Source organism: Tympanuchus pallidicinctus, unplaced genomic scaffold (assembly GCF_026119805.1).
Source record: "Tympanuchus pallidicinctus isolate F22 unplaced genomic scaffold, pur_lepc_1.0 scaffold16, whole genome shotgun sequence".
In the NCBI taxonomy this organism is placed as follows: domain Eukaryota; kingdom Metazoa; phylum Chordata; class Aves; order Galliformes; family Phasianidae; genus Tympanuchus; species Tympanuchus pallidicinctus.
The window spans coordinates 7,675,479-7,700,803 of NW_026294679.1; the positions used below are offsets into that span (position 1 = coordinate 7,675,479).

Here is a 25,325-nt window from a genome sequence, read left to right on the forward strand (position 1 = left end):
GCCTAGGGGAAGAATAAAGTCATTTTCTGCCATTGTGGGGGCGGAGGAGAGAATTATCCTCTCCTCCCTGCAAAGGCAGGATCACGACTGCCATGTGGGCCATTGGGGAAACTGACAACTTCTGAACCTTCAAATTAAGCTTAGTTCTTTCTTGTGCTGTGTTACTTCTGGTACCGTCGCTAACACACCGAAGTCCTGTCCTCTGGGATAAACTGACAGGAACATACGTTTAGGTCTGACTTCAGCAGGAATTGACTTCGATTTGGATTTTCAGAAGGGCACAGGTGCAGCAGATAAGTGGGATTTGCCCCAGTGGAGCTTTCTGAAGCTGGGGAGAAGCAGGCTCCCTGATGCTGGATAGCAGCAGGCGCTGAGCACACTTGATACAAAGTGCTCTCAGTTCATTGTTTAGAGATGCTTATCAGTGTTATCTAATATTGTCCCCAGATACTACCTGTTTCCTTGTAGCTTATGAAAAATGCTATTGTTTCTTGAAATGATTCTAACTTTCTCTGGGTAACCGTGGGTTCTAGCCAGGCACAACAGCAGCTAACAAAAACATTCAAGTTAATGCAGCATGGTGCAGACATTTTCAACTCCCTAATGGTCCTAAATCAGACCAGAAAGAATGAATTGGGTGTAGAGGATATAAGATGAAGGGTGAAGAGATAGCAGTTAGACATTTCCTGTGGAGCCACTAGTGATTGATCTGGACTCATTAGACTGTTTAAGAGTCAACCTGCTGAAGATTAATACAGTGTGAGAGCAGCAGCATGATTTTGGATTAATAGCTAGCAACAGAAAACTTTACAGTCTACAGTAACTTTTTCCATCTTCTTTTTTTTCCATCTTCTAACAAGCTGTCACCTGAGGAGTGGTCATCAGCTAAAGATGGGCAAGTGAGAAGGTGATGGCTCTCCTGCACCAGTGTTCCTTGTGACACTGAGGTGGTAACACTTGATCACAGAATCACAGAATTTCCTGAGTTGGATGGGACCTCTAAGGATCATTAAGCTCACTTAAACTCAGTACGCTTGGGATGCTTTGCCCTGTAGAGCTGAAATGTGGGCGCTTCTATGGCTCACAGTTGTGTACTGTGATTCACATGGCAGCCAGTAGTATGGAAATGCTGTAAGTCAAGGCAAAGGCATATTGCCCCAGTTAGGTCACCCAGATGTCACAGCCACTTGTTCTTTGGCGGTGTGCTGAGGGGTCCTGGCCTGGCAGTGGTAACCTCACTCCACTGCCCTTCTTCTTCCCCAGTGTCCTTAGCATCAGGGAGATACTGGGGAGAACTTCTGCAGTTGGGTTTTGCCTGCTTTTCCCACTCACTGTTGTTCCTGTGCTGTGCTTCCCCTCTCACATAACACCCTGTTATTTCCTTTGTGGAATGTGGCCCTGACACAGCTGCTAATTAGCCCATGAAAAATTTCAGAGCAAATAACAGCAAGTGATTAAACGCCTGCTGTTCAGCGTGAGCCCTGTCAGCCCCCTTGGTCAGTGGCAGAGCTGAGCAGCACCATCTCAGAAGGAAACCATGGTGTGTGGATGCTGTCCAGTCATTGCGGGGAAATAAGGACTGAGCTTGGGAAGTGGAACCGAAAAGCAGGGTCGTTGATAGATAACAATCCAGGTGGCTTCTGATAGATGTTTGAAGGGTCACAAGGTTCAGGTGTCAAGATCTTGATGGATGCTTTTGTGCAGTCTCAGCCTTAATGCTCAAAATCCCTCTAAATTTTTCTTCCCTTGAGAAAAAGGACTATAGGAAGAAGAGAAAGTGTTTACCTGGGATTTTAGCAGCCTGAACAGGCTAAATGAATTTCTTTTTGTTACCAGAGGGAGGGTTCGAGCTGGAAAAATAAATGTAAGTTATTCCTGGGCAGAAAAAAAAAATGCAGAAAAATGGAAAATAGCAAATCAATATATGTCATCTATTGAAATGCCACCGAGCGGCTTTGCCAACCATTGTCTCTGTTGCTTTCATAGCTCTCGAGCAGCTGCTCACAGAACTTGAAGACTTTCTGAGGATACTGGACAAGGAGAACCTGAGCAGCACTGCTCTCGTGAAGAAGAGCTTCCTCTCTGACCTGCTGAGGGTGTACAACAAGTCCAGCGGTACAGGCAGGGCTGGGGCGGCGGGCTCTCGTGGGAACGGCTGTGGGGTCCCAGTGCAGCATTTTGTTGGAGGTTGGCAGGGATGATAGACATGAAATTTAAAAGGAGAAAATGAAATGGCGATTATTTTTGCAGTGACCTCTAACTGTTTATGTAAAATTACTATAGTTATGTGTCCAGCTTTACAAGCAGAGGATTCCCAAGATTCCTGATCCTTTCTGTTTTCCTTATTAAATCTTAAGTTTATTTAATCCACTTTGTAAGATACACAGGATGTGCTGTTTGGCTAAGTTAGTGCTTAAGTAGAAATTTTAACTTATGGAATTTCCTGGACTGCACAGCACTTAATTTTTCTGCTTTTTATTATTGCTTGGGATTTTTTCTGTACATTGTCTCAACCAACATGCTCTCCCCAGTGTGCACTTAGCAGAGACACTTCTTACATCTGTCTTTGCTTTCCCAGTGCTAAGTTTTTTCCACACAGTGTATATGCAGGCTTCACTTTTGCCTTTGTTTGCATGCAGGAGGCGATGAAGAATATATTTACATGAACAAAGTGACTGTCAACAGACAGCAGGGTGACCAGGAGAAGCAAGACAAAGGTAAGGAATTGGAGGTCAATGCTTGCCTTGTTCCTCAAGATGATGGAGGTGCATGTGGGGCCAGAGCCTTGGTTTATGAGGCTGGTGGAGGCCTCTCTGGAGGCTCTGGGAACTGAAGCAGCTGACATTGTGGAAGGGCTGCCATTTTCATTGCATTCCTTTGGACATCACGGTCCTTGCCAACACTAAGCGGTTATTCCTGGAAGTAGCACTTTGGAGAGCATTATTTTGGGATAAAAAATGTTGCCTTCTAAGGCTTGCAGCTCCAGTGCCTGAAATATTTAAGGAAGCTGTCATGTTTCCTTTGGCCATGGAAGAAGTCACTTCACCTTTCGAGACCCTGAAAGCCTGCCCCGTTGGTGTTGTTTTGCAGTAGGGTCTGAGCTGTCACAGCCCTGCAAGGTGACCCCCCCAGACACGGCCTGCACCATCTGTGTGAGAAGAGGAACATTGTCCCCTGGGGGCAGACAGATCTGCAGTGTACAAGCCAAGAAATTAAACCTACAACCAAGCTTCATTTCCAATTTAGATTTCCCAAGTTTTGAATTTATATTGAGGCAAAGAACATAATTCTTTAAAATTACTTATGCTCTTTGAAGTTGATCACAAATGCTGTATTTGATAACTGCACAGAGCAAGTTATTGCTGACATGCATCTTCTTAATGCACATGCAGTCAGAAGCAGACCCAACCCCAAAATTTCCAGTCCAAAACAACAAGGAGATGCATTAGTGCAGCCAGCTGTTGATGTGCTGATCCTATACTAGTCAGGGCTGCACTGTTTCTGTGTTTTCAGAGTTGTTTGGTTCAGTTTTGTCATTTTGTGTTGGCTTTTTTGTTTGTTTGGTGGGTTGGTTCGTTTTTAAACTACCTGCAGCTGAATTTAGGTTAACTTCAAATACCCCTGAGGATAGGATGTCCTCCCGCATTACGCAGGCAGCCCCAGCATGAGCTACAGGCAGGCTCCTCTGGGTCATGCTGTAATGCTCTGTAACCAGACTGCACAGCCACCCAGTAGCTCTTAGTGGCTGAGTCACAACAGATGCACCTCTTTATCTAAGTTGTCATTTGGGTGGGTAAAGCACGGCTTGCACTGATTGACCATGCTGAAACTCAGGGATGTATTTCAGACAACTTATTTTTAGTGTTGCTTCTTCTATTTCAGACTTTTCCCCATCAGGCTGTGAGCCGACCCACTCAGTCCCTCCCTGTGGGATCTGGCGCTTCTCTCTTTCTCTGTTTTCAGCAACCTCCCTATTCCAAGTAAAACTTCTGGGTTGTTTGGAAATGCTGCAGTCAGTGAGATACGCGTGGAATCTTGGCCATAGCTGCATCATGGTATACAGCCTTGAGCCTGTGTCAGTCACTGCATGGAAAGGTCTGTGCGTGTCTGGGCAGCGGTGACACCTGCAGGATTGGGGTTAGCAGGTGGAGAGGGCTGTGCCCACTGGGCTGGGAGATGTGATATGGATGCCCCAGTGCTCTCTTTATCTCACTTATCCACATCCTTTGGTGGGATGCGGTGAACACATTTCTGTGGCTGAGGTCAGTGGGACCTCTCACGCCCTGCAGGTTTCTCACACCACCATAGCTGGGCTTGGGTGTGCTGTAGCAACTCAGCATGAAACGCTTCCCAGAATGATAACACTTCAGCCCCTAATGGAGGGGAACTGCATTTTCCTGGCATGATGAGGTTCAACGAGATGATTTCTAGGTTTGCCAGAGAGCTGAAAACAGATAGGCATCACTTGCAAAAGGTCAGGCAGTAGCTAGCACTGTTGCAGTGACTGCTCTTCTGCAGAGCTGAGCTTGGGAGGTTCTGCCTGGCACAGGAGGGTGTAGGCTGGCCTGTCCATTTCTCTGCTAGAGAAGCACCCATAAGGTGTTTTGTGTGGATATCTGAATGTGGAGATAATTCCCTTCCAAGGAGATGTGCACTGAGGCTTTAGGAAATCCCAGTCTTGTTTCTGGTGTTTCCAAAAGCAGCAATGGCCCAGCAACTCCTTGGTCCACTTGCATAAAGACTGACTTCCAACAACCTCCTGACTCCAGCAGCGTAATCATGGGGATTTTAGTAGGTGCATCTCTCCTTTGGAACCTTATGGGACATCCAGCAGTCCTTCCTGTGTTGTGCATTGATGTCTGTCAGTCTGTGAGTCTCTGTGCATTCAGCTGGTGCTGATGAGCAAAAAGCCCGTGCCAGAGGGAGCAATCTGCCTTGAGAGATGTGCTTTGGTCTCTTGCACCACCCAGCTGGGAGCTCGCTGCAGCCTGGGGCAGAGCTGTTGTTCTGTCTTCTGAGCCCCAGAGTGGAAGAAAGTAATGTGGTTTCCATCTTCTATTTTTAAAGCCCAGAAATATGCAGCAAGGTTGATGCCAGCATCTTTTAAGTACAGTGCTAACTGCTGCTGGGCACTGCTGCACCATGCCTTGGTGGTTCCTGTGTGTGCCCAAAGAGCATGGCTGGAGCCTTAGCAGGTGACCAAGGGTCCCAGAGCATCAACTCAGTGCAGATTTTGGACTTAATTCCCTTGCTTAATCAACTGAACCTGCACGATGTGAATTATCTCAGCCTTGTTTCTCCCAAAGTATTTGCAGAGAGACGCTGTATGAAAAGGGACTTCTACACTGCTCAGAATAAAGCAGAGTAACATTCTTAATTTTTTTGGCTCTTCAATGCCTGTCTCCCACTTGTTCCTGAACATCACTGAATTTGCTGTCTTGGAGGTCGTGGGATTTGTGGACTTGCCTGAGGCCACCCAGGAGCTCTGTGCTGAGGAGGACTGCACACAAGCTGTCTAAGCCTTTGACATACCCTCTGGCTACTGAATCCCTGCATTCAGCTGCTTGGAAAATTTGAATTTCTAGAGGCTGAGGCTGAGGCTGATCAGTTGGAGCAGTTCTGTTGCCATATGTCCTTTCACATGTTTGGCCTCTGCTGCTTCAAGAGCATCTCTTCCTCAGCTGGTAGATTCAATAGCAATTAAATTACTGTTCCTTGCTGTCTTTGAAGCATTGTGCAGCCCAGCCCAACCCAATAGGCCTGGGCTTCACAGTTCTCCTTCCGGAAGGAAAAATATGACCCTCAAAAAATCAGAATCAGATTCTTTTGCTCTGTCTCCTCATGCCACATTCCTGGACATAGCCTGAAGTGACATGGTGCTGCCTCTAATTATCCCTCTGCTTCCTACCTAAATAGTACCTTACTGTTCTCGCACCTCCTGCTAGCCAGTGTTTTGCTGGGAAATGCCACATGTCATTGATATAATTGTGTTTCTGGCTTGCAGCTCTGGATGGGAAAAACTCCTTGACCAATGGAGACTTGGGACTGCATTCATCCCCTCCCCAGAAGAGCCTTCCAGAGCTGCCCCCTCCAAAGGTAGGTGTTACAGAGCCTTTGCTTTTCACTGCCTAGCCCTCAACCTGGGGACATCAACTTCCAAACACTTCATGGTCACTTTTATTACACAGTGTGCAGCGTGGCTAAATGGACAGACCTCTGCCAGCAGTTTGCTCATCAGACAAACAGGCCTGATGAGCTTTGTTAATTCAGCTAGGAGCTCCCCGATATATGGATTTTCGCCCCAGGCTGGGAGGAAGGTGGCTGGAGAAGGCAATGTGGGGCTGCACTGCCTTACAGAACACATTTTCCCACTGCTTTCAATGTTCAGAGATGCAAGACCAAGGCGCTCTGCTCCAGCTTACTGAGGGCTTGCATCAAAAAACTGCAGTGTTCCTTTAGATTATTCCATAGGGACAGCCATAAATCTAGTGAGGGTATAGTTCAGCATGGTCAGATTTCAGTGGGATTTTGTCCTTGTGCCAAAAAGCCAACCCAGCTGTCCTTGGGGGATGCACATGGGGGATGTTGCTGTTCTGTAGCTGGTCTGACGTGGGAATTGCAGCAGTTGGGATTTCGGGATGTGAAAGGAAAGGAGGGCAGGGGGTGTGAACAAGGGCAGTGTGGGGGAGGACCACGGAGAACCTGCTCCTTCCCCAGGACAGACTGTGTGCTTCAGCAGAACAGCTAGTTACATACCACAGAGACTCTTCAGCAGGGAGACTCAAGGAACCCAGCACTCAAAGCCCTTTCCTCAAACAGTTCAGCTCTTAAGACACCCTTGTTCAGGGTCAGCTCTTAGGATGCCTGCACCTGATCTGCTGTTGTTTCCTGGCTTCTGCCCTGAAAATCTGGCTGTGTATCAGGTGTTATAGGATGGCTCTAGAGCATCTGTTGTACCTTTCTGATACAGCAATTGGAAAGTTAAATGAGGAAATTAGGAAAAACAGTCCTCAGTGATAGTTGAGGTTATTCTTTGCTCCCAGGCCAATTGCCTGTGCCAGAACTGCCTTCTCTCACTGCTTGCCAGTGGAGATAACCTCACTTGCATAAAGCAATCGAGTACCTCCTCACTGGGAGCATCTGAGGAGCTGTTGGCTGCAAAGACATCTGAGCACTCAGAGGTACTTAAATATTTCAAGGAGTGTTGCTGGGGCAATCCTTAATGTGGTCTCAATTAGAAGGTGGAAATTGCTACTGTGGCAAAACGAATTGTCTGTGCTTGGTGTTCCTGTGTGGGTGTGAGTAGTGACCGCCTGGGTGAGGTTAGGAGAGAATGTCTGGATGTATTTATTTTATGTTTGGGGTTTTATGTTCGGTTGGTGATGAAGCATCCCATGCTGAAGCTTCAGACTTGCCTCTTGGGGCATAGGAGAAATATGGTATATAAAGCTCTGCACAGAGGGCTGTATCCAGTGCTCACTGACAACAGCTAGTGAGCTGCCCAAGAGAGAGTGGCCCAGCAGTCTCCTACTGATTTGGTTTTGTCCCAGAGCAGTCTTTAGGCAGTAAATCCCACAGGCTGTGGCTTGGATGTCAGTGCCCTTTCATCCTCTGGTGGCCCTGGCAGCTCTCCTTGCTCTGCTGCTTCCTGCAGCCATCTTCTGGGAAAATCACACAGTACAGATGTGAACTCTCAAGATAGATTTATTTGCATGCTCCATTGTGCCACAGTGCACCAGGCACAGTTCTGTGAGGGCCAAATTGGCTTAGATAACACATCAGCTCTTTGACTTAAGATAGAGACAAAACAACTCCATGCCTTTAGGAAAAGAAACATGGAAAAAAAATAACTTCTGTGGCAGCTGAGGCGCAGTCCCACCTAGTCCCTGTTGGTTTCCATTGTCTGTAGGAAACAAAACAGAGCAGCCCCTTTCCCCCACCCCTTCCCTGACACTCGTGGGATGGTGTCAGAAAATGCACAGGCTTTCTTCTTGTAGGCCATTTGTTTATGACATAACACAATGTGAGCTGACTACACACACAAGGCCACTGCATATGGCACTTGCAGACACATTCTCAGCCAGGGAAGGGATTAAGTAAAGCTTTGGAGTGGTTGGATTTGTTTTTGTTTCTTTAATTTAACACGTTAGGACAAGTTCCTAAGTGCTTGGAGGCAAGTGTTTTCTGACAGCTTGTCCTAGGTGGCTCTGAAAGCAAGCTCAGGGTCTGCTCACAGCATCTGGCTGCCCTTCGGCAGGAGTTTTTGTCTAAGACCGTGTGCAGCTCGCCCTCGTGGGAGCAGTGGATTTGCATAGTGTGGCCAGGCTACCTGACCACCTAAGCATCTCCTGTCGTGGGCAGCTGCTGGCCAGAAAATCTTTTCATTTAAAGCTTTCTATTCTAGGCAGTACCCCCTGGTGGAAATAACCAAGGCAGGATGAACAGCTTTAAACCTACATTTGATGGTGCAAGGGAACAATCCTGCCTTAGACCGTGCTGTGATGCTGGTGTCCAGCTGGGCCACAGAGTTCTCCAAGCCACCCCAAAGCGATCATAAGGTCCAGCATGAAGAAACATGCATGGTCTGTGACCTTCAGTGTTGTTGTATCTGCAGGAACAGACCTGCTCTTCTGCCTGTCCTGCTGAGAGGAGTGGGGTTTCAGCCCTGCATGCACTGAACATCCTATCCAGGATTTGCACAGGTCCCAATCAGGAGCCAGTTGAAGTGGTGAGAGCCAGAGCATACTGCTGTGAGATGACCGAGGGTGGTTTGAGCTGGGCGAGGAGAGGGGAAACCGCTGGGGGACAGGGGAGCACTGCTGGGAGGCTGTGATGGGAGAGGTGGGATGCCACGTGCTATGGGGAGAGAGTAAGCTGTGGGCTCATCTGCCTGTTACCTCCATCTCTGACATCTCACATTGAACAGTTACATGAATTACTTGAGAAGTAAAAATGTGCTCCTTAGCTTCCTCCTTTTTTCTCATGTGTTGGTATTACTAAAGGATCAAGCCTGTTTTTCCTGCCAGCCCCTGCTTGTGTTTAGGGAGGGGCTTGGCAAGCACCACAGGGATTTTCCAGCACTTGAACTCCTTTCAAAGGCTTATTTTCCATCAGTGTTGTTTATCCATTTCCTTCATTTTTTGCTCAGAACACAATTAAGGATTCCTGCTATTTCCTCAAAGAGCTGTTGGTTTGCAATCCACCAGACTTCGAGAAATGATCAACAACTTCTCAGGCTGTACTTTTCAGGGCAAAGCCAGGGTTGTCCCTTTGCTGCCCCTCTGGTTCCCTATTAGGGTGACCAGCAGTGCAGGGAGCTGTGTCATTATGATGAGGCTGAACAGCAGGCAGGAGTGCTGGATCACAGTAAGGCTGACGGGCTGGGACTGCTGCTGGTGGGGAAATGTTTGACCTGATTCTCCCAGAACTTTCAGCAAAATTAAAAGAAGTAATATTTATGACACAGTTATGTGGTAATTTCAAAGAACTCCGCTATGCTTTAACTGCACACTGGGAAACCTCAGCAGTCCCATACTTTATCTTCCCTGCCACCTCAGCTTGTTTACATAACAACTCTAGAACGTATTTTAGTCCTGCAAAAAGGGCAACCCATTGTTCTCAAGCATCTGTTTTTATGTACCTTAAATCACACTTCTGTTATGTATTTACTCTGCAGATTCCCGAAACAAAGCAGCCTTTGGTTCCCAAGATCGAGTCCCCAGAGGGATATTATGAAGAGGCTGAGCCATACGATGTCTCTATGAATGGTACATCTTGGGGGGTCATGTGTGAGATGCAGGACATGAGGTTTATGAGAATAGGCTAAGGAATGTACAACTCTTACAGCTTGTGTGTGACAGACGGTGTTTTCTGATGCTGGTCACACATAAGATAGATCTAATGTTATGACAATAGAAGTCTGATGAATTACTCCAAGTTTTTAAGTTTCCTGCAGATACTCAGATAGTGGTGTGCAGTATGTCTGGGTTAATACAACATCACTGAAATGCTTGAAGTTTTATGGATTCTCTTTGGATGGTTTTCTAGAAGATAGGCTGCAGGCAAATGCTGGTTTCCATTCAGAAGGGGTTAAGCTCCAGTGGCTTGCATTTCTGTTCTGCTGCTCCAGTTGTCCCTTTGGGGCTCACAGTCAATGGCTGTTGATCTGCTAGATGCTGTAATGGGTTTTATCACTGAGTATTTATTCAGCTGTGTCTCTTTTGGTAGTTTAACCATCTATAAACCTGTTTTAGAAGACACACATCATGTGAAAGGACAGCATGGCTTCACCTGGTGCATATTTGCTCATGCCCATGTCCTCAGCAGTGCCACGAATGGCTGTCACCCCCCCTGGGAGGCTGCTGCCTGCAGGCAGAGCTCCCAGATTCTCACTTTATGCTCTATTTGTGCCTCCTCCTTTGTGGGACTACCCTCAATGAGAGATTACCACCCTCAGATCTGATAGCAGAGCTGATCTTGTCATTGCTTTATAATCTGTTTAAATCTGAATGAGAAAGATGATACCACACACCAGGAAAAGCAATTCCGCTCAGCAGCTGTGGCTGTAGCAGAGAAGGGTTTGATCACATATGTGGTGTAGGGCAGATCCAAGATGGAAGAGACAAATGAGAGCTGAGGATAAATTAGGATTTGGCTCTGAGCTCTTGGCTGCTGAGCCTGAGCAGAGAGAAGCGCAGTCCTCTCCAGCCCCAGTGCACAACACCAGCTCTGAAGCTCCAGTAGTGAAGCATGGTAGCTCAGGAGGGACCCTGTTCTCACCAAGGCTTAGGAGCTTCAGTGCTCAGCAGAAGGGGGAAATGCAAAGAGATTTTGATTGTCAGGAACTGTCCCATTTTGGCTGCACTACAAGGTGATGGGAAAGAGGAAGATGATTCCTAGCTTGGCGGAGGAAAGGCCCAGGCTCATCCTGGTGAAGCACACTGGTGGGGAGGCGGGGTTTCCACTTGCCTGCATTGGAAGATATCTCTGTAATTTTTTCCCTGCTGCACATTGGGAAGGAGGATAATGCCCTAAGAGCTATGGCATGTAAAGGCGTGCACCAGATTAGCTGGAGTACAGTGATGGGTCTGTATGCTGGGAGCCCAGGTTTTGTTATCCAGGCAGCTCCATGAGCTCATGCTGCATTGAAAGTGGCTGGCAGGAGTGATAAACACATGCCCAGTTTCAACTTCTGCTTTCACTTGGTAAGCTGCTTCTCAAGGATGCAAATACTCCCAGCAGGACCAGTTTAGAGGGCTGAGGATCAGGGAGATCAGAGCCCTGCAAGTGTGATAGAGAGAGAAAAATCCAAGCCCCTGGTGGTGGGAGCACTGCCAGAATTAGGTTGATTAGGTTGTGGTGGGTTCTGACAGAGCTGTACCAACAGGAGCATTGGAGGCAGTGTCCTCAGACTGCTACAGTGCCTATTTCAAATGAGGATGTTCTGAATAAGCCACACCTGGGCAGTCCTAGGAAGGAAAGCAGCACGAAGAGCAGTGTGTGGGTGCTGGTGCTCAGTCTCCCTGATTGAGCTGATCCCTATGGGCTGCTGCAGGGGTCTGAGTGCTGCACCACCAGTGGTTTTTAGGACCTTACCAAGCAGCTGATGCCCTGTTTGCCTCATGTTGGAGTTCCAATCCTGTGGGGCAAAACTGCAGCCTTGGCCCTGCTTTGCTGCTGTCTTGCGAGCTTGGGGTGGGGAGGGCAGGCAGGGGCTGCTCAGGTGATCTGATCCTGCAGGACACCCGCATCCCTCCCAACTATGGGTGAGCAAAATTAGACAAGAATAGGGCTGCTAGTAAAAGGAGTGAGTGTGCAGCCAAAGAAGGACATCAAAGCGAGCCTGCAGATGGGCTCAGGAGATAGAGGATTTGTGCAGCCCCAGAGGTGGGACTGCAGCATAACAAACCGCGGGTGAATGAATTAAAACGAAGCAGGCAGAGACCCCTCTGGGTGTTGGGATCCCTCTTTCATCAGCAGCCCCACCTCTCCGCTGGGAACGGCTGCCTTTCATGGTACAGCTTCTGCAAACGCTGCCGCTCCGTTCCCTCCTGGGCTGAGATGTGTTCAGCCCTTATCGTTCTCTTCCTTTGCTCTATTTGCATAATTGAAGGCTGCGATAAGAAACGGAGTGAAAATGCAAGTGGCGACAAGACTGCCAAGGGAGCAGCCGCGATTCCAACTGAAGCAGCTCAGCTGCACTGGCAGATTTTAATTCTGATGATGGCAACTCACCCCGGACCCACTGTACCTCTCCAAAGGCCACACATGGCAGCTGTGCAGGCTGGGGATGGGGCAGCGCTGTGTAGCAGGGGGGAGCGGGGCCGAGCCAGCCTGACGCCCTTGTTCTTTGCATTTGCTTATCTGTGGCTTTTTCTCTTTGTTTCCCTTTCTCTTTGCTTCTGACTGTGCAGGTCTTTTTGGTAGGCTTGCTGCGGCTGGACCCAGGCCAGGGTTGCAGGTTTCTGAGGGCGTTATTTACGCCACGATAACAATGGGTATGGCATGCATTCAAACCTGAAGTGCTTTTCCATTTCGGTTTTTTTTTTGCTTTGTTTTTTTTTTTTTTAAACCTTATTTTTAGCAAAGAAGACCATGTGCTCCCCCTGGCATTGCCCAGGATATGCATGGAGGGCAATCACCTGGCCCCTCACTTACCCGTGCTGGTTACACGCCAGGCAGTACTGTTTGCTCCAGAAGCTCTGGCATGTGGTTTGGCTGGGGATCCCCACATCACTGCCACATAGGGAAGAATCCTTAGTGAGGCTTCCCAGGAGTGGTGAGCTTCTGCTCCATCTGCGTTACTGACCCAAGCGCCTGTGGACATGGTCTAAATATGGATAAGGCATTGGAGGTTAATATTTTCCCCTAAAAGATGAACTGATACACTGCAGGTATGGAGATATTGAGCCAGCAGCGTGCTGTATTCAGGCTTTGAAAGGCAGTATTGTTTTTTTTAATAAGTTTAAGTGGTGCAGCTTTGTGCTGATCACTTAAGGAATGCTGCAGGTTAGGACTGGATAGGAGTTCAGCTTTGTTACCTCTCTCAGTTCTTTCTATTTAAAAAACAAACACAGGTAAAGCAATGTCCTTCACTGAAGATCTTAGTGCTTTTTATCTCTTTTCCTCTTTTCTTTTTTTCTTTTTTTTTTTTTTCCCACTGATCTGACAAAATCACCTCCTATAGATATTAAGAATTGATGAGTGGCATTAAATTCTGATAAGGGAAACATTTTTTCAAATATTTTTCCTGGTGCTGTTTGATGGGGTAAGACTGCAAAACAACACAGACAGTGCCCGAATCTTACTGTCTTGCTGAATGAGCTTAAGTAGCAGTGATAGGCATCCGGTCCTGTGGATAAAAGCTGCACTGTAAACACCAGCAAAGCATTGCAAATTCCCTTGCAGCCAATGGGACCATTTTTGCAGCTTCTGATGAATCTGGTGCCAATGACCAGCTGTTCCTATCAGCTGCTATAACCTACCATTAGCACTGAGCATTGAAAATCTCAGCTCATCCCGATAAAGGAGCAATCAGTTTGAGAATGAACATGGAAAAATGTGATTGCTATTGTTTACAGCTGCCACTTATGACTCATTCTTGCTGCTGCAGCAGTGTGTTACTTCAAAGCCCCTTGCTGTCCCCTCGATGCTGAGTGGAGGTTTGTTAGCCCAGGAGGGAAAGTGGAATGACGTCTCAAATACAATAGATCCTTGCTTGTTGCATGGCTTTGCAAATACCATTTTTACTTCTGACATTCAGAGGACAAGGGATGATTGTAGCTTGCTAAAGCCTTAAAATTGTATTTGGCTTGAAGTGGAAAGTAGAGAAAGCATCTTGACAGGAAAAAAAGCAGCAAGCATCAGAAAGCATCTAAGGGAACGTTCCCAAACTTGTGGCCAACTGAGACGTGTCTTTTGAGTGTTTGATGACTGAGACTGTCAGGCTCAAAACACCAAGATTGGCATCGGTCTAGAAAAAAAACAACAATAAAAAACAGATCTATAAGGGTTGTTTTCCTATTGATTCTTATCCTGTAGGTTATCCTCAAAAAACACGTTCCTGTGCTTGAAACTTTTGCATGTCGGAGTGTGGCTGAGGCAAGCAATAGGCCCAGGGTTGTCCTGGAGATGTGTTAGTGATAAAGCTTTGCTTTCGTTATAGAAGATGGTGAAGCTGTTAGCAGCTCATATGAATCTTATGATGAAGAAGAGAGCAGCAAAGGCAAGTCAGCAACCCATCAGTGGCCATCCACAGAAGCCACCATTGAGCTGATGAAGGATGCCCGCATCTGTGCATTCCTGTGGAGAAAGAAGTGGCTGGGACAGTGGGCAAAACAGCTGTGTGTCATCAAGGACACCAGGTTGCTGGTGGGTAAATCCTCACTGCCTAAAACAACCTATATTTTTGAGCTGGGGAGCGGAGTGATGCCTTAGGCCAATGCTGGCAGAGCGCCTCTAGAAGTAACGCTTCAAAAAAATCCTGTGAGCGTAGGGATGCTATTCCATTTTCAGAAGTGATGTGAGCATGGTGTTGCAGAGGGGATCTAAGGGGTGTCGGAATCCCAGACTCCCAAAATACCTAGAGTTCTGTTTGGGAAAACTTTCTCAAGTGATTAAGCAGAAGGGATACTAAAGCTGCTGGCTAACCTCATACTTGGCCAACTAGCAATACTTGTAAGAAATATTTGCAACTATTTATACGTATGCACAGGAACATGTATGCATGTACGTGTAGAGGTGACCTGTGTGTAGACTGCATGGCTAGAATATGTCTCATCTTTATGGGACCTAAACCTTTGGTGCACTTCATGCATGCAGTTGCATTGAGCCCCTTCCTGTGGTCAGTTCCTGCCAGCAAATAGAAGGGAAGGCTCTTGGCTCCTACCTGACTTCCATCTTCCTCTCCCAGTGCTACAAGAGCTCCAAAGATCACAACCCTCAACTGGACGTGAATTTGCTGGGCTGCACTGTCATTCACAAAGAAAAGCAAGTGAGGAAGAAAGAACACAAGCTGAAGATCATCCCCATGAACGCCGATGTCATCGTGCTGGGGCTGCAGAGTAAAGATCAGGCAGAGCAGTGGCTCAGGGTCAGTGACACCTCTGGGATTTGCCCAGGCCTTCACCTGCCAGGGAAGGCAGGTCCCTGAGTTGCATTTCCTTCACACTGCAGTGTCAGTTGTACCAGCCCATTAGCAGCCTTATGTGCAAGGAGAGAAGCTGCTCACTTCCATCCTGCTGCCTCCATGCACGGGGAGGTGGCTCAGCCCTTGCTTCTCCCTGTGCTGGTGGCAGTGTGAGCATTGTGAGGGAGCAGTAACTAGAGAGAGCCTTTTGGAAGGGTCCTGTAGGGTTATTTCCTCGATTCCCTGGTGATGCAGAAGGAAGATAAAAATGAGGGGAAATGTGGGAGGACTACATGCCTCACGGTCCTGTGTGGGGTTGTATATCTCCAAGAGACATTCCTCCTGCTGAATCCCAACAAGACCGTATCTTATCTCCATCCTGTCCTTGCATGTTCCAACTCCTTCCTCACTAAAAGCCCATATACAAATACAGCACCTCATTTTCACCTCTGGGTTACTGCAGTTCTACTCACCAGACATGTTTTCTTTCTTCTGTGCAGGTAATCCAGGAGACCAGTGGTCTGCAGTGTGAAGGAGGCAGTGAAGGCAACCAGTACATCCCAGAGTCACAGCGTCTCAATTACCCAAAGGTGCATTTGGTCTCTACAGATAGGATAAATAGCTGTAGGGATGACATTCCCACCCTATCCTTTTAAGTAACAGCTCAAAGTACGTTAATTTTGTTTGAGCAGGGACTGATACAAATGTAATCAGCCTTCTGCGCTAAAAAGGAGCATTATTGGAACAATCTTACTTTCCTTTGAAAATCTTAAACTTCTTGCTGCAAATTACCCCCAGAACTGTTTCAGTGCTGGGCTCCCTTCTATTCAGGGGAACAGCTGCTATCTTATCCCGAGGGCAGTTGTGCTTAGCAGGAGTTTTGGAAGGGATGTAAATCTCTGAATGACAGTGCTAGAGATCACCTTTAGTCCATGTTAAGGGAGTGCTGCCCTGGTAACAGCTTGTTCCAAAACCATGGAAGGAGAAAGAAACCTTCATGTTGGACAGCCAGAATGAGCTTCTTTGGGCATCTGGCCATTTCCTCTGCCCGTATCCTCTTACTGGGACTTAGAAATGTGTGATCTCAAATCTGTGAGGTGTGTTTTACTGGCATCAAATCCTAAGCTGCTGGTTTCCTACCTGAGCGTTCCCTCCCGGAAAACTGTTTTGCCAGGAAATTAATCACCTGGGATGAGTGCTTGCTGGAGGGACAGGCTGTGTGCATCTGCAGAGCTGATGTCCTGTGCTTGTTGGCAGGTGGACCTCTCCGAGAGGTATTCTGCAGCCTCAGAGAGCGGCAGCAGCACAGATGGGCACCCTGAGACAGTCGAGACAAAGGATGGTAAAAACTCCCCCTGGGAATGCAGGGAAAGCATGGCACTAACCCTGTGTGCACCAGGCTTCTGCAGCTACTGCTCCCTGCTGCTGCCACCCCATACTGACCCAATGTGGGGCAAAAACTGTGAACTTGATTTCATTGCGTTTTTTTGTATAGTGAAATAGCAGCTCAGAGTTTCTGTGGGTGTGTGCCACAGTGCTGTGTTGCATGGCTGCAGTGCAGGGAGCTTTGGGGCAGGACACCCAGCTGGGACAGTGGGCTGCATGTCTGTGAGTTTGAAAAACCATGCATGTTTTGTTTCCTTTTTGGTAGTTAAAAAGAAGGGCACAGCTGGCCTAAAACTAAGCAACCTCATGAACCTCGGGAGGAAGAAATCCAGCTCTCTGGATAGCCCGGAGAGATCCCTGGAGACTTCAAGTAAGTGATGTGAGTGGTGTGCACTGCGGGGTGAGCACCTAGCTACACTATGCATCAAGTTGCCCCACTGCAGGAGGCAAAAAGGCCACTACCAACTTGGTGTGTGCCAGTAATTCTGTGCACTTCATGGTGCCTTTTACATGTTGAGGTGACTGTGTTGCTTACGAAGCCAGGCAAGGGCTCACAGGGTGACTCAAGAAGAAGGGCAAATAATGCCAGACATGCACACAGCATCTTGTGCTGCTCTGCCTCGATCAACCAGGACATGGGATTCAGGTGGGAGGAGGTTGTGTAGGTCAACTAGAATTCATCACTTGGGACTAGTTTTGTCCAACCATGTGTAGCCAGCTCGCTGCTCCAAACCTAACCTGAATGTCAAGTGCCCCATTTTGAACAGTTTTTCATCCCTTCAATCTGTCTTGCATGGTTCAGGACCACTCACCTTTATTTTTTGCTCTGTGTCATTGCCTGTGGCTTTTTGCAGTGATCTCAGAACCTGTCTGCGGGGTGCAAAACACAACTAATGCAACCTGTGCTTGCTTGCAGGTTACCTGAATGTGCTAGTGAACAGCCAGTGGAAATCCCGTTGGTGCCAGATAAAAGATGGTCACCTCCATTTCTACCAGGACAAGAACCGAAGCAAACTGGCTCAGCAGCCCCTAAGTTTGGCAGGTTGTGAAGTTATCCCAGAGCCAAGCCCTGATCATCTCTATTCCTTCCGCATCTTGCACAATGGGGAAGAACGGGTTGTTCTGGAGGTAAGATGTACATCTCTATACATGTTTTGTTTTAGCTTGGGTGTCATAGCAGGCCTAAAGCCTGTGTCTGCAAGCTAAATGCTTTCAAGGCTCTTTAGAGGAACCTTCAGTCCAGCAAAACTGAGCCTGAAGTATCCAACTTTGGTTCACCAGCCCACGGTCACCTAGAAGGTGTCTTGGCAGGCAATCCAGGCTGCCTCGGATGCTGGCATCTCCAGAGGAGCGTTCAGCCTTCATTGTAGGCACTCATCTTAGGATGGGATGAAGGGTTCTCTGGAATTGCCCATCTCTATCCACTGGCTACAGGCTTAGCTGGGATGATTATGGGACACATCTTAGTTAATGCTTGATGAGAGGGGTGTCACTTCAGAGATTTAATTCTGATTAAGAGGAATAGAAAACTTATTCTTCTGAAAACAAGAGTTCTCAGCCAGGGGTTATGAGTGCATTCCAAGTAAACTGATCACAGATCTGCTCCTGAAAGTGAATTCATCTCCATCTGTTACTTTCCTTTGCCTGAATCCAGCACTGCTTATCTCTAATCTTAGTTCTCTCTGACGACAACAGCGTGATTATAGTAGGAGGTGGACAATGTGAGCCATTTCCTGTATTTTTCCAGTTGGTGGAATATTTATAGCTAAACAACTGACTTTGAGTGCCTGCCATGACGTTTTTAGGTGTTTTTGTTTAGCCTCTGATTCAGAGTATGTCTGCGTCCAAAAATTTTTGCCTAATTACAGATGTGAAGAGGTACTGAGAAAATCTATGTTTTGTGAATGGAAGAAACTGTATTTTGTTGGGATGTCAGACTCAATGTACAGACTTCTGGCTGGCTTCCCTGGCACTGCATTCTATGCTAAATAAAACAGGTTGGAAGCTTAAAATACACTTTCCAGTTTGGGATTCACTTACCCTGAATTTTGCTTTGTACTTACTGCTCTAATGCTTCAAATCAAAGCAAAAGATGTCTGCATCAGCCCACTTCTTGCTTCAGGTGGAAGTCATCCACTACTGGAAAGTACATGTGGCTATTTGCTAAATCTGACTTCCAGGCACAATATTTAATGTTTAATTTTGCAAAATGTCAGGCTGTTCACTGCACTGGGAATTTGGTACTGACTGTGTTGTAGCCAGGGGGCTGTCTTTGAAGTTCTTCCCTAACCATACTTTAATCTCTCCCCTTCTCTTCTTTGCTAAGACCCAGGGGAGGCTTTGGGGCTCTGGTATAAGGAATGCACAAGCTTTGCTGTGCTTGGGCCTGGTGTTTGGAAATCGTGTTACTGCACTCTGCTGGTCTAGAACAGAAAATGCACTTTTTCCATGAAAGTGTCTTTAGTCCTCGAGATATTTTCACTATCATATGCAGCTGAGTTGCTCACCGTAGCAAGAAAAATGCAGACTGACTATAAGTTCTAGAGGACAGAGGAGCTGCATTTATATATCTATGTCCCAAATTTGCAAATCAGTCCATATACAGAGCAGTACTTTTTTATTTTTTTCAATGTAGTCTCAGGTTTAATATAATAAATACTGTGCTGTTTATCTTCCTCCTTGCAAGGCCGGAGGGCTGCCAGTGCAGTTTCCTACCAAGGCTAGCTTGGCAGTAGCGGTGGGAGCCCAGGGATGCTGCTGTAGCTACTCATAACATCTGTCTGGTCACCTCACAGGCAAAGTCCTCGGAGGAGATGGGCCACTGGCTGGGGCTCCTCTTGTCCGAGTCAGGCTCAAAAACAGACCCAGAGGAATTTACCTATGATTATGTGGACGCTGACAGAGTCTCCTGCATCGTGAGCGCTGCAAAGAACTCTTTCTTGTATGTATGGGGTGCCACAGTGCTTCTTGCAGCTGGGGGAGTGGGAACCAAGCTGGACAGGGGTCCCTACATGCTGGCAGCAGGGCTTGGGTGCTTCAGCCCTGCGTGCAGCTTGACTGCTCTCTTTGAAATCCAATGCAAGACAGGACAGCACTTGTCCCCACGTGATGCATTCAACCTGTGCACTGCTGCCACGGGGAAAGGGGTGTGCGCCCAGGTTTGTGGGGCTGGGTGTGCTTAAGCACAGATGTCCCAAAATTCAGCACAATGTGAGGATGCAGCAAGACCTACCCCTGCTGATAGAATGTCCTGCTGCCTGTTCACAGCCTAATGCAGAGGAAATACTCCGAGCCCAATGCCTACATCGACAACCTGCCCAAGGGGAGGGTACAACAGGAAGAGCTCTATGATGACGTGGATCTGCCAGATGTGCCAGTGGTAAGGAGCCCCAGCTGGGAACAGCACTTAGAGGAGGGAGGCCCAGCCCTTGGGGAAATCCAGAGAAGTGGACAGTGGTGAGGAGCTGCTGAGAAATATGGGACGTTTCCAGCAGAGTGCATTTAAATCTGCAGTTACTTGCAGTGAAAGCCCACAGTTTCTGTCTGCTAACAGCACAGATGAGTTGGTGGCCATGGGTTCTTTGGACTCTGTTTTACCAAAACTCCTCCCAATGCACGAGAGCCATCCCATAAAGACAGGGCAGGCTCTGCTGGGGTCAAGGGCTCTGATCCTAGATCTATAAAATACTGAGATGCCTGCATGAGGCTGCTGCAACCGCTGGAAAGACTTAATGAAGGAGAGTGAAGGTGATTTTCTGTACACTTTAAATATCCCTTAAGGAATGACTTAGAAAATGGGGTTGTGACTCTGTTCAATCATGGAAGAGTTTACCAAAAACATCACAGACTGCCTGACATGCTCTGCTCTTCAGTGAGACTTGGCATGTGCTTCTGGCTCCAGCAGATGGTCTCTTTTCATGGGAACATTCACCTTTTGCAGGAGGAAGTACCCAAGAGTGAGAGCAAGTTGGAAGGGGACCAAGATAGGGTGTACCTGGATCTCACCCCAGTGAAGTCATTCCTGCACTGTGCTGGCAAGAAGCCATGTCAGCCTTCATCCCTGAGCTCACCAGCTCTAGAGAGGGCTGGCAATAAGGCTGTAGCAGACAGCACAGCTGAGACAGCCCCAGCGGATAAGGATGCCGAGCCCTGCAAAAAGGAGGAGACCTCAGAGCAGGTATTTCAGTGTGGTTTGGGGCCAGGATTCAGCAGAGATCTGGTTCCCCACCACATCGTTCCACCTCCATTCCCCTATCCTCTGCCTTAGAAACACTCAGAAAAGCCGGAACCTGAAGAGCCACCACCACAGGTGCCCACTGTGAAAATCCAGACGCAGCAGCAGAACATCACCTTCCCACAGACTGCCCCCGAGCCACCAGCAGGCTCTGTACCAGTGGGCAGCCCACAGCTGATGCCCGCACACCGACCCAAGATGCCACTGCCTGGTGAGTGGGAAGCTCTGCCCTGCAGTATACAAGCAGCTTGCAGAGCCTCCTAAGGCTTACACAAGTCTCACTCATTTTTGACTGTACGCACCTGTATTCCTTTTTTTGCTTTTTCCTTGTCTGTGATGGTCTTGGGGGCTTGCATTTTCAGTGGCAGCGGTGGAAACCAAGCTGGGCAAGAACAGGACAGAGGCAGAGGTGAAGCGGTTTACAGAGGAAAAGGAGCGGCTGGAGAAGGAGAAGGATGAAATCCGGGCTCAGCTCACCCAGCTGCGCAAGGAGAGGCGGGAGTTGAAGGAGATGCTTGCAGGATGTACAGGTAGAGCCAGGCAAGAGGCAACGTGCAGAAACAAGTCAAGGTGGGGACTATGGAGGTGAAAGAGGTGACAAACTTGGGACCAGAAGGGTCTTTGCACCTCCATCACCAACTTCGGGACCACAGGTACACTAACATGAGACCTGCTGCCAGGGGAATCAGTGCTGAAATACTGGAAAAGAATGGACCCTGAGTCCTGGTTTCCATCTGGTGGCATGGGAGGGACAGGCAAGTCGTGCCATGATGGCATGATTTGCCTTGGTTCTGTGACAGCCAGGATAGACTTGGCACTCTGAGCTAGACCACATCACATGGAACTGGAGCTGGCTCTGCTATGGTCCATCTTGGGGCAAAGTATAAGTAGCATGTACAGGAGTAACACAAACTCCTGTAGCTGATCTCTGCTCCCCCAGTTACCCCCCAGGTCTCCCGATTTCCTGCAGCACCTTACCTGCTTTTGCAGACAAGAACCTGGAGCAGAGGCTCAAGGAGATAGATGAAGAGTGCAAGAGGAAAGAAAGCCGAAGGGTAGACCTGGAGCTGAGCCTGGTTGAGGTGAAGGAGAACCTGAAGAAGGCAGAATCTGGTCCTGTGACATTGGGCACCACTGTGGACACCACGCACTTGGAGAATACAGCTCCCCGGGTAGGTTTCAAAGTCAGTGTTCCACTGGAAAACAACTGGGTTGGGATTGTGGAGCTTTTCTACACAATAGTGCTAAAAAAGGCCACAATTTCTCTCTCTAGAATGAAGTAAGTCATCGTGATTTCCATTATTTTTGTTGCAGACTCAAACAAAACCTGCCAGTCCAGCAACTAGCGCAGAGAGCTCACCAGTCAACTCAGCAACGGCTCTGAAAAACAGGCCTTTGTCTGTCATGGTGACAGGGAAGGGGACAGTCCTACAGAAAGCTAAGGTAACGTGCCAGTGAGTGTGTGGGGTAACCACTGCTCCCTGTCCTGGCAGCAAGGCAGCCCAGCAGGGATGGCTGTGGTCAGGTTGGGTGTTTAGGAAGCATGCTGACCCATGCTTCACAGCAGCCTGGTTTTCCTCTGGTCCTTTCACCCAAGTTTGTTCTGACTGTGATTTAAATTAGTCACTGTAACTGGAGCTGAGCCACACTGCTTGTGTTGGCAGCAACTGGAGTAAACGAGTGGTTTACTCTCACTGTGCTGATACGCATTTGAGGTTTAATTAGGAGGCAATGTGACAGTCTGCTCCTGCCCCAAGCAATATAGCTGACATCTCATGGGGTTTCAGACTACATCTCCAGTGGCTGGAAACAGCAGCCCAACATGGACAGGAGCAGTTTCAGTTTCTCCACTGCTTCATATGGAGTTCTCCTTACTATGTTCTATCTTTGTAACAAAAGAAAGACACTGGCTGAGCTTTTCTTTGCCTCTCCTTTAAATGTTGCACACTATCTCCATCCTGCTCATGTGCAGCAGTGCCTCTGCTTTCTGGAATGGGAAGTCTGTAATGAAAGCAGAACTCTCTGACCCGCCAGGTAGCCAAAACCAGTTAGCTAAGAGATGAACAGGCTGCTCCTGAGCTTATCAGAGCTACCACAGCTTGCCTGGTTTACCATTTTGACTAATTCACCTTTGTTCTTTGGCAGGAATGGGAGAAAAAAGGCGCAAGTTAGAAGTACATTTTTCAGAGATGGACTAAAGACTGGAACTGCCCATGCATAGAAAAGGGGATTCGAACACCAGTAGGTGGATGTTGGGTGTGCAGCACAACCCACACCAAACACCTCCTCCGCCTCACGCCGCCTGCTTGGATGCAGCAGTGGAGTCAGCAGCTGCTGCTACCACTTATCCCAAACAATCTTGCTCTTTCCAGACAAGTCCCATCACGTAGCTAAAACAATAACAACTGGTGGCAATCCTTGCATCAGATTCCTAACCCAGTTACTGTAAACAAGAATGTTACTGTACATAGGGGTGTTTTGTGTATTTCTACTCTGAAGGTTTATTGACGAGTTATAAAGGTTTCTATATTAGTGACAGTAGTGAGTTCAGGGCGGTCCTCTGCTAGTCTTCATCCCCCCCATGATTTTCAACCTGTCATGGCAAATTGCAGCCAGCTAATGTCTCACCTGCCTTGCTGCTGTCCCTCAGCTGCAGATCATCCAGATGCCCAGGTCTGACTCATCAGCAAGACACAGATGAGAAGCACACAGGCACCTGTCCAGTAGGAAGGACCCTCTCAGCATTACAGGGAACTGACTGTACATACACATGCAGCAAGGATTTTCAGTGACCAATTGCATCATGCACAGGCTTAATGCTACCAGCCTGTGGTAGGGTTGATTTGCCAGAATGTGGAGGAGGATGCCTGCTCACCTTCTCATGCTGTGTTACAGACTGGTGGAACCAAGGGCTCTGTGCAAAAGTGATCTTCCAAACAGAGTCACTAAAAGTTCTTGAGGATCTTGATCTCCTTCACCTGAGGAGTTTGTTCTGAAAAAGAATAATCATAGTTGAAGGCTTGTTAATGACGTACCAAAGTCCCAGGCCTGCTTACCCTGCTGAATGAGGATGCTGGATATGATGCCCTTTCTGAGAGGAGGTAAAGGAAGCTCTGTGCTCTTGCTCTGGCACTCAGCACCACACTGCTGATGCTCTCTGGTCCCTGTGGAGCTGCAGCACGACCCCTAGCAGCAGCTGTACATTGCTAAACACCCCTGTGGGAAAGAGCCCCTTTGCATGGGTTCAGATGGGTGCTGGACCTGCTCTCCTCCCTGTCTCTGGATGGCTGCTAGCTGTCCTGGTGCTATCACCCTTATTTCTAGATCATTAAAACTTAACATAGTCTTTGGATGCTGTGTCCTGGCAAAGCTCATCCCTCTGCTCCGTGGCCAAGCTGTTCAATGAGAGAGATTGCGTGCCTGGAACTGCTAAAACTTAGAGACATTACAATTCAAAGAGAGGCACAGAGAAATCCATCCACCTGGATTTTCCTCTCCAGAGCACAGGGAGGTCATGGACACCAAGAAGCTTTTGTTTTGCCCCATCCTAAGCTGTTAGGAGCTCCTGTTCCCACCCTAAGCACACACACAGCACCACACTCTCCTCCTACACCCTGCTGTCTGCAGAGCTTGTTCAGCTCTCTCACAGCTGTAACCAGCTAACACGGATGAGAGCAGCTGTGCTTTCTGCCCTGTTGGCTCTGCTGGGTGGTAAACATGTTTCCCAGACAAGAATTGTTAAGTAATGTCTCTGCGTCCCCATTGTTTTCTTAACTCAAAGCATTTCCTTTATTCTAACTGTGACCTATAAAGTGGCGCTTTAGAGGGTTTTATAATAAAATGTTGACTATATTATGTTACCAGTGTATTCTATGTTAGTGAGGCTTGTCCCTGATCTGCTTTCTAGTATCTTTCATGCACTTCAAACCACCACCATTATGAAGTTCATAGCTAGGCCATCCACAAGGACTAAATCTTAAACAAATAATTCAGTATTCTAGAGTGACAGCAATGGAAATGAAAAACCTTTCTGTCAGCTAACCTACTGAAAAGATCCCTGGTAGTTTGCACAAATAACCCAAAATAGGCTCCTGCCAGTAGCTCAAATAACAAAATGAATCAGCAGACGGAAAATGCGTGAGAAGTCCCTCACCTTCTGCTTGCCACCACGTGGCAACTGTGTGCAGTGCTTGGTGCCTGCTCCCATCACTGACAGGAAAAGGAGGAAGGAGTTTAGCTGGAAAGGAAGGAAAAGGGTTAGCAAGGATTGCTCCCCAGCAGCTCTGCCCATCAGTATCGGGTCCAGCCTTTCCTAGCACAACCCTGCCTTGATCCCCATGGATCTTGACCTTGACCTGCTAACAAATGCAGTTTCCTAGGATCTCAGCCACATTTTAAAGTTGAAAAAGAACATTTCTTGTTAAGATGTAGAAGCTACCTTAATTAGCTGGGGCATTAACAAATTTATTTGTACTGCAGAGAATAAGATTTGCATGTTTATTGTGAGCTGAAGACAGCTGGCCTTAAGGAGAGCTCATGTGATATTTACTAGTCACAGCAGGCATGATTTTGCTTGTG

General features: G+C 47.7%; 1 protein-coding gene across 6 annotated transcripts in view; it reads left to right on the top strand.

Moving 5' to 3' along the window:
• AFAP1L2 (actin filament associated protein 1 like 2) overlaps nucleotides 1–24,599 on the top strand; it is a 55,595-nt gene extending 30,996 nt beyond the window's left edge. The window contains exons 2-20 of one of the 6 annotated variants that reach the window (XM_052677084.1): nucleotides 1,987–2,121; nucleotides 2,640–2,717; nucleotides 6,005–6,096; nucleotides 8,615–8,728; nucleotides 9,677–9,767; nucleotides 14,165–14,370; nucleotides 14,912–15,091; nucleotides 15,628–15,717; nucleotides 16,385–16,469; nucleotides 16,779–16,883; nucleotides 17,430–17,641; nucleotides 19,309–19,454; nucleotides 19,781–19,892; nucleotides 20,454–20,690; nucleotides 20,781–20,958; nucleotides 21,110–21,277; nucleotides 21,738–21,919; nucleotides 22,062–22,207; nucleotides 22,909–24,599. In XM_052677084.1, the coding sequence (XP_052533044.1) occupies nucleotides 1,987–2,121; nucleotides 2,640–2,717; nucleotides 6,005–6,096; nucleotides 8,615–8,728; nucleotides 9,677–9,767; nucleotides 14,165–14,370; nucleotides 14,912–15,091; nucleotides 15,628–15,717; nucleotides 16,385–16,469; nucleotides 16,779–16,883; nucleotides 17,430–17,641; nucleotides 19,309–19,454; nucleotides 19,781–19,892; nucleotides 20,454–20,690; nucleotides 20,781–20,958; nucleotides 21,110–21,277; nucleotides 21,738–21,919; nucleotides 22,062–22,205 (2,555 nt within the window). In that variant the 3' untranslated portion in view covers nucleotides 22,206–22,207; nucleotides 22,909–24,599. Of the gene's footprint in view, nucleotides 1–1,986; nucleotides 2,122–2,639; nucleotides 2,718–6,004; nucleotides 6,097–8,614; nucleotides 8,729–9,676; nucleotides 9,768–14,164; nucleotides 14,371–14,911; nucleotides 15,092–15,627; nucleotides 15,718–16,384; nucleotides 16,470–16,778; nucleotides 16,884–17,429; nucleotides 17,642–19,308; nucleotides 19,455–19,780; nucleotides 19,893–20,453; nucleotides 20,691–20,780; nucleotides 20,959–21,109; nucleotides 21,278–21,737; nucleotides 21,920–22,061; nucleotides 22,208–22,892 lie in introns of all 6 variants that reach the window. The other 5 variants (XM_052677081.1, XM_052677082.1, XM_052677083.1 and 2 more) reach the window with 5 other exon arrangements.
• Nucleotides 24,600–25,325: the final 726 nt, after the last annotated feature.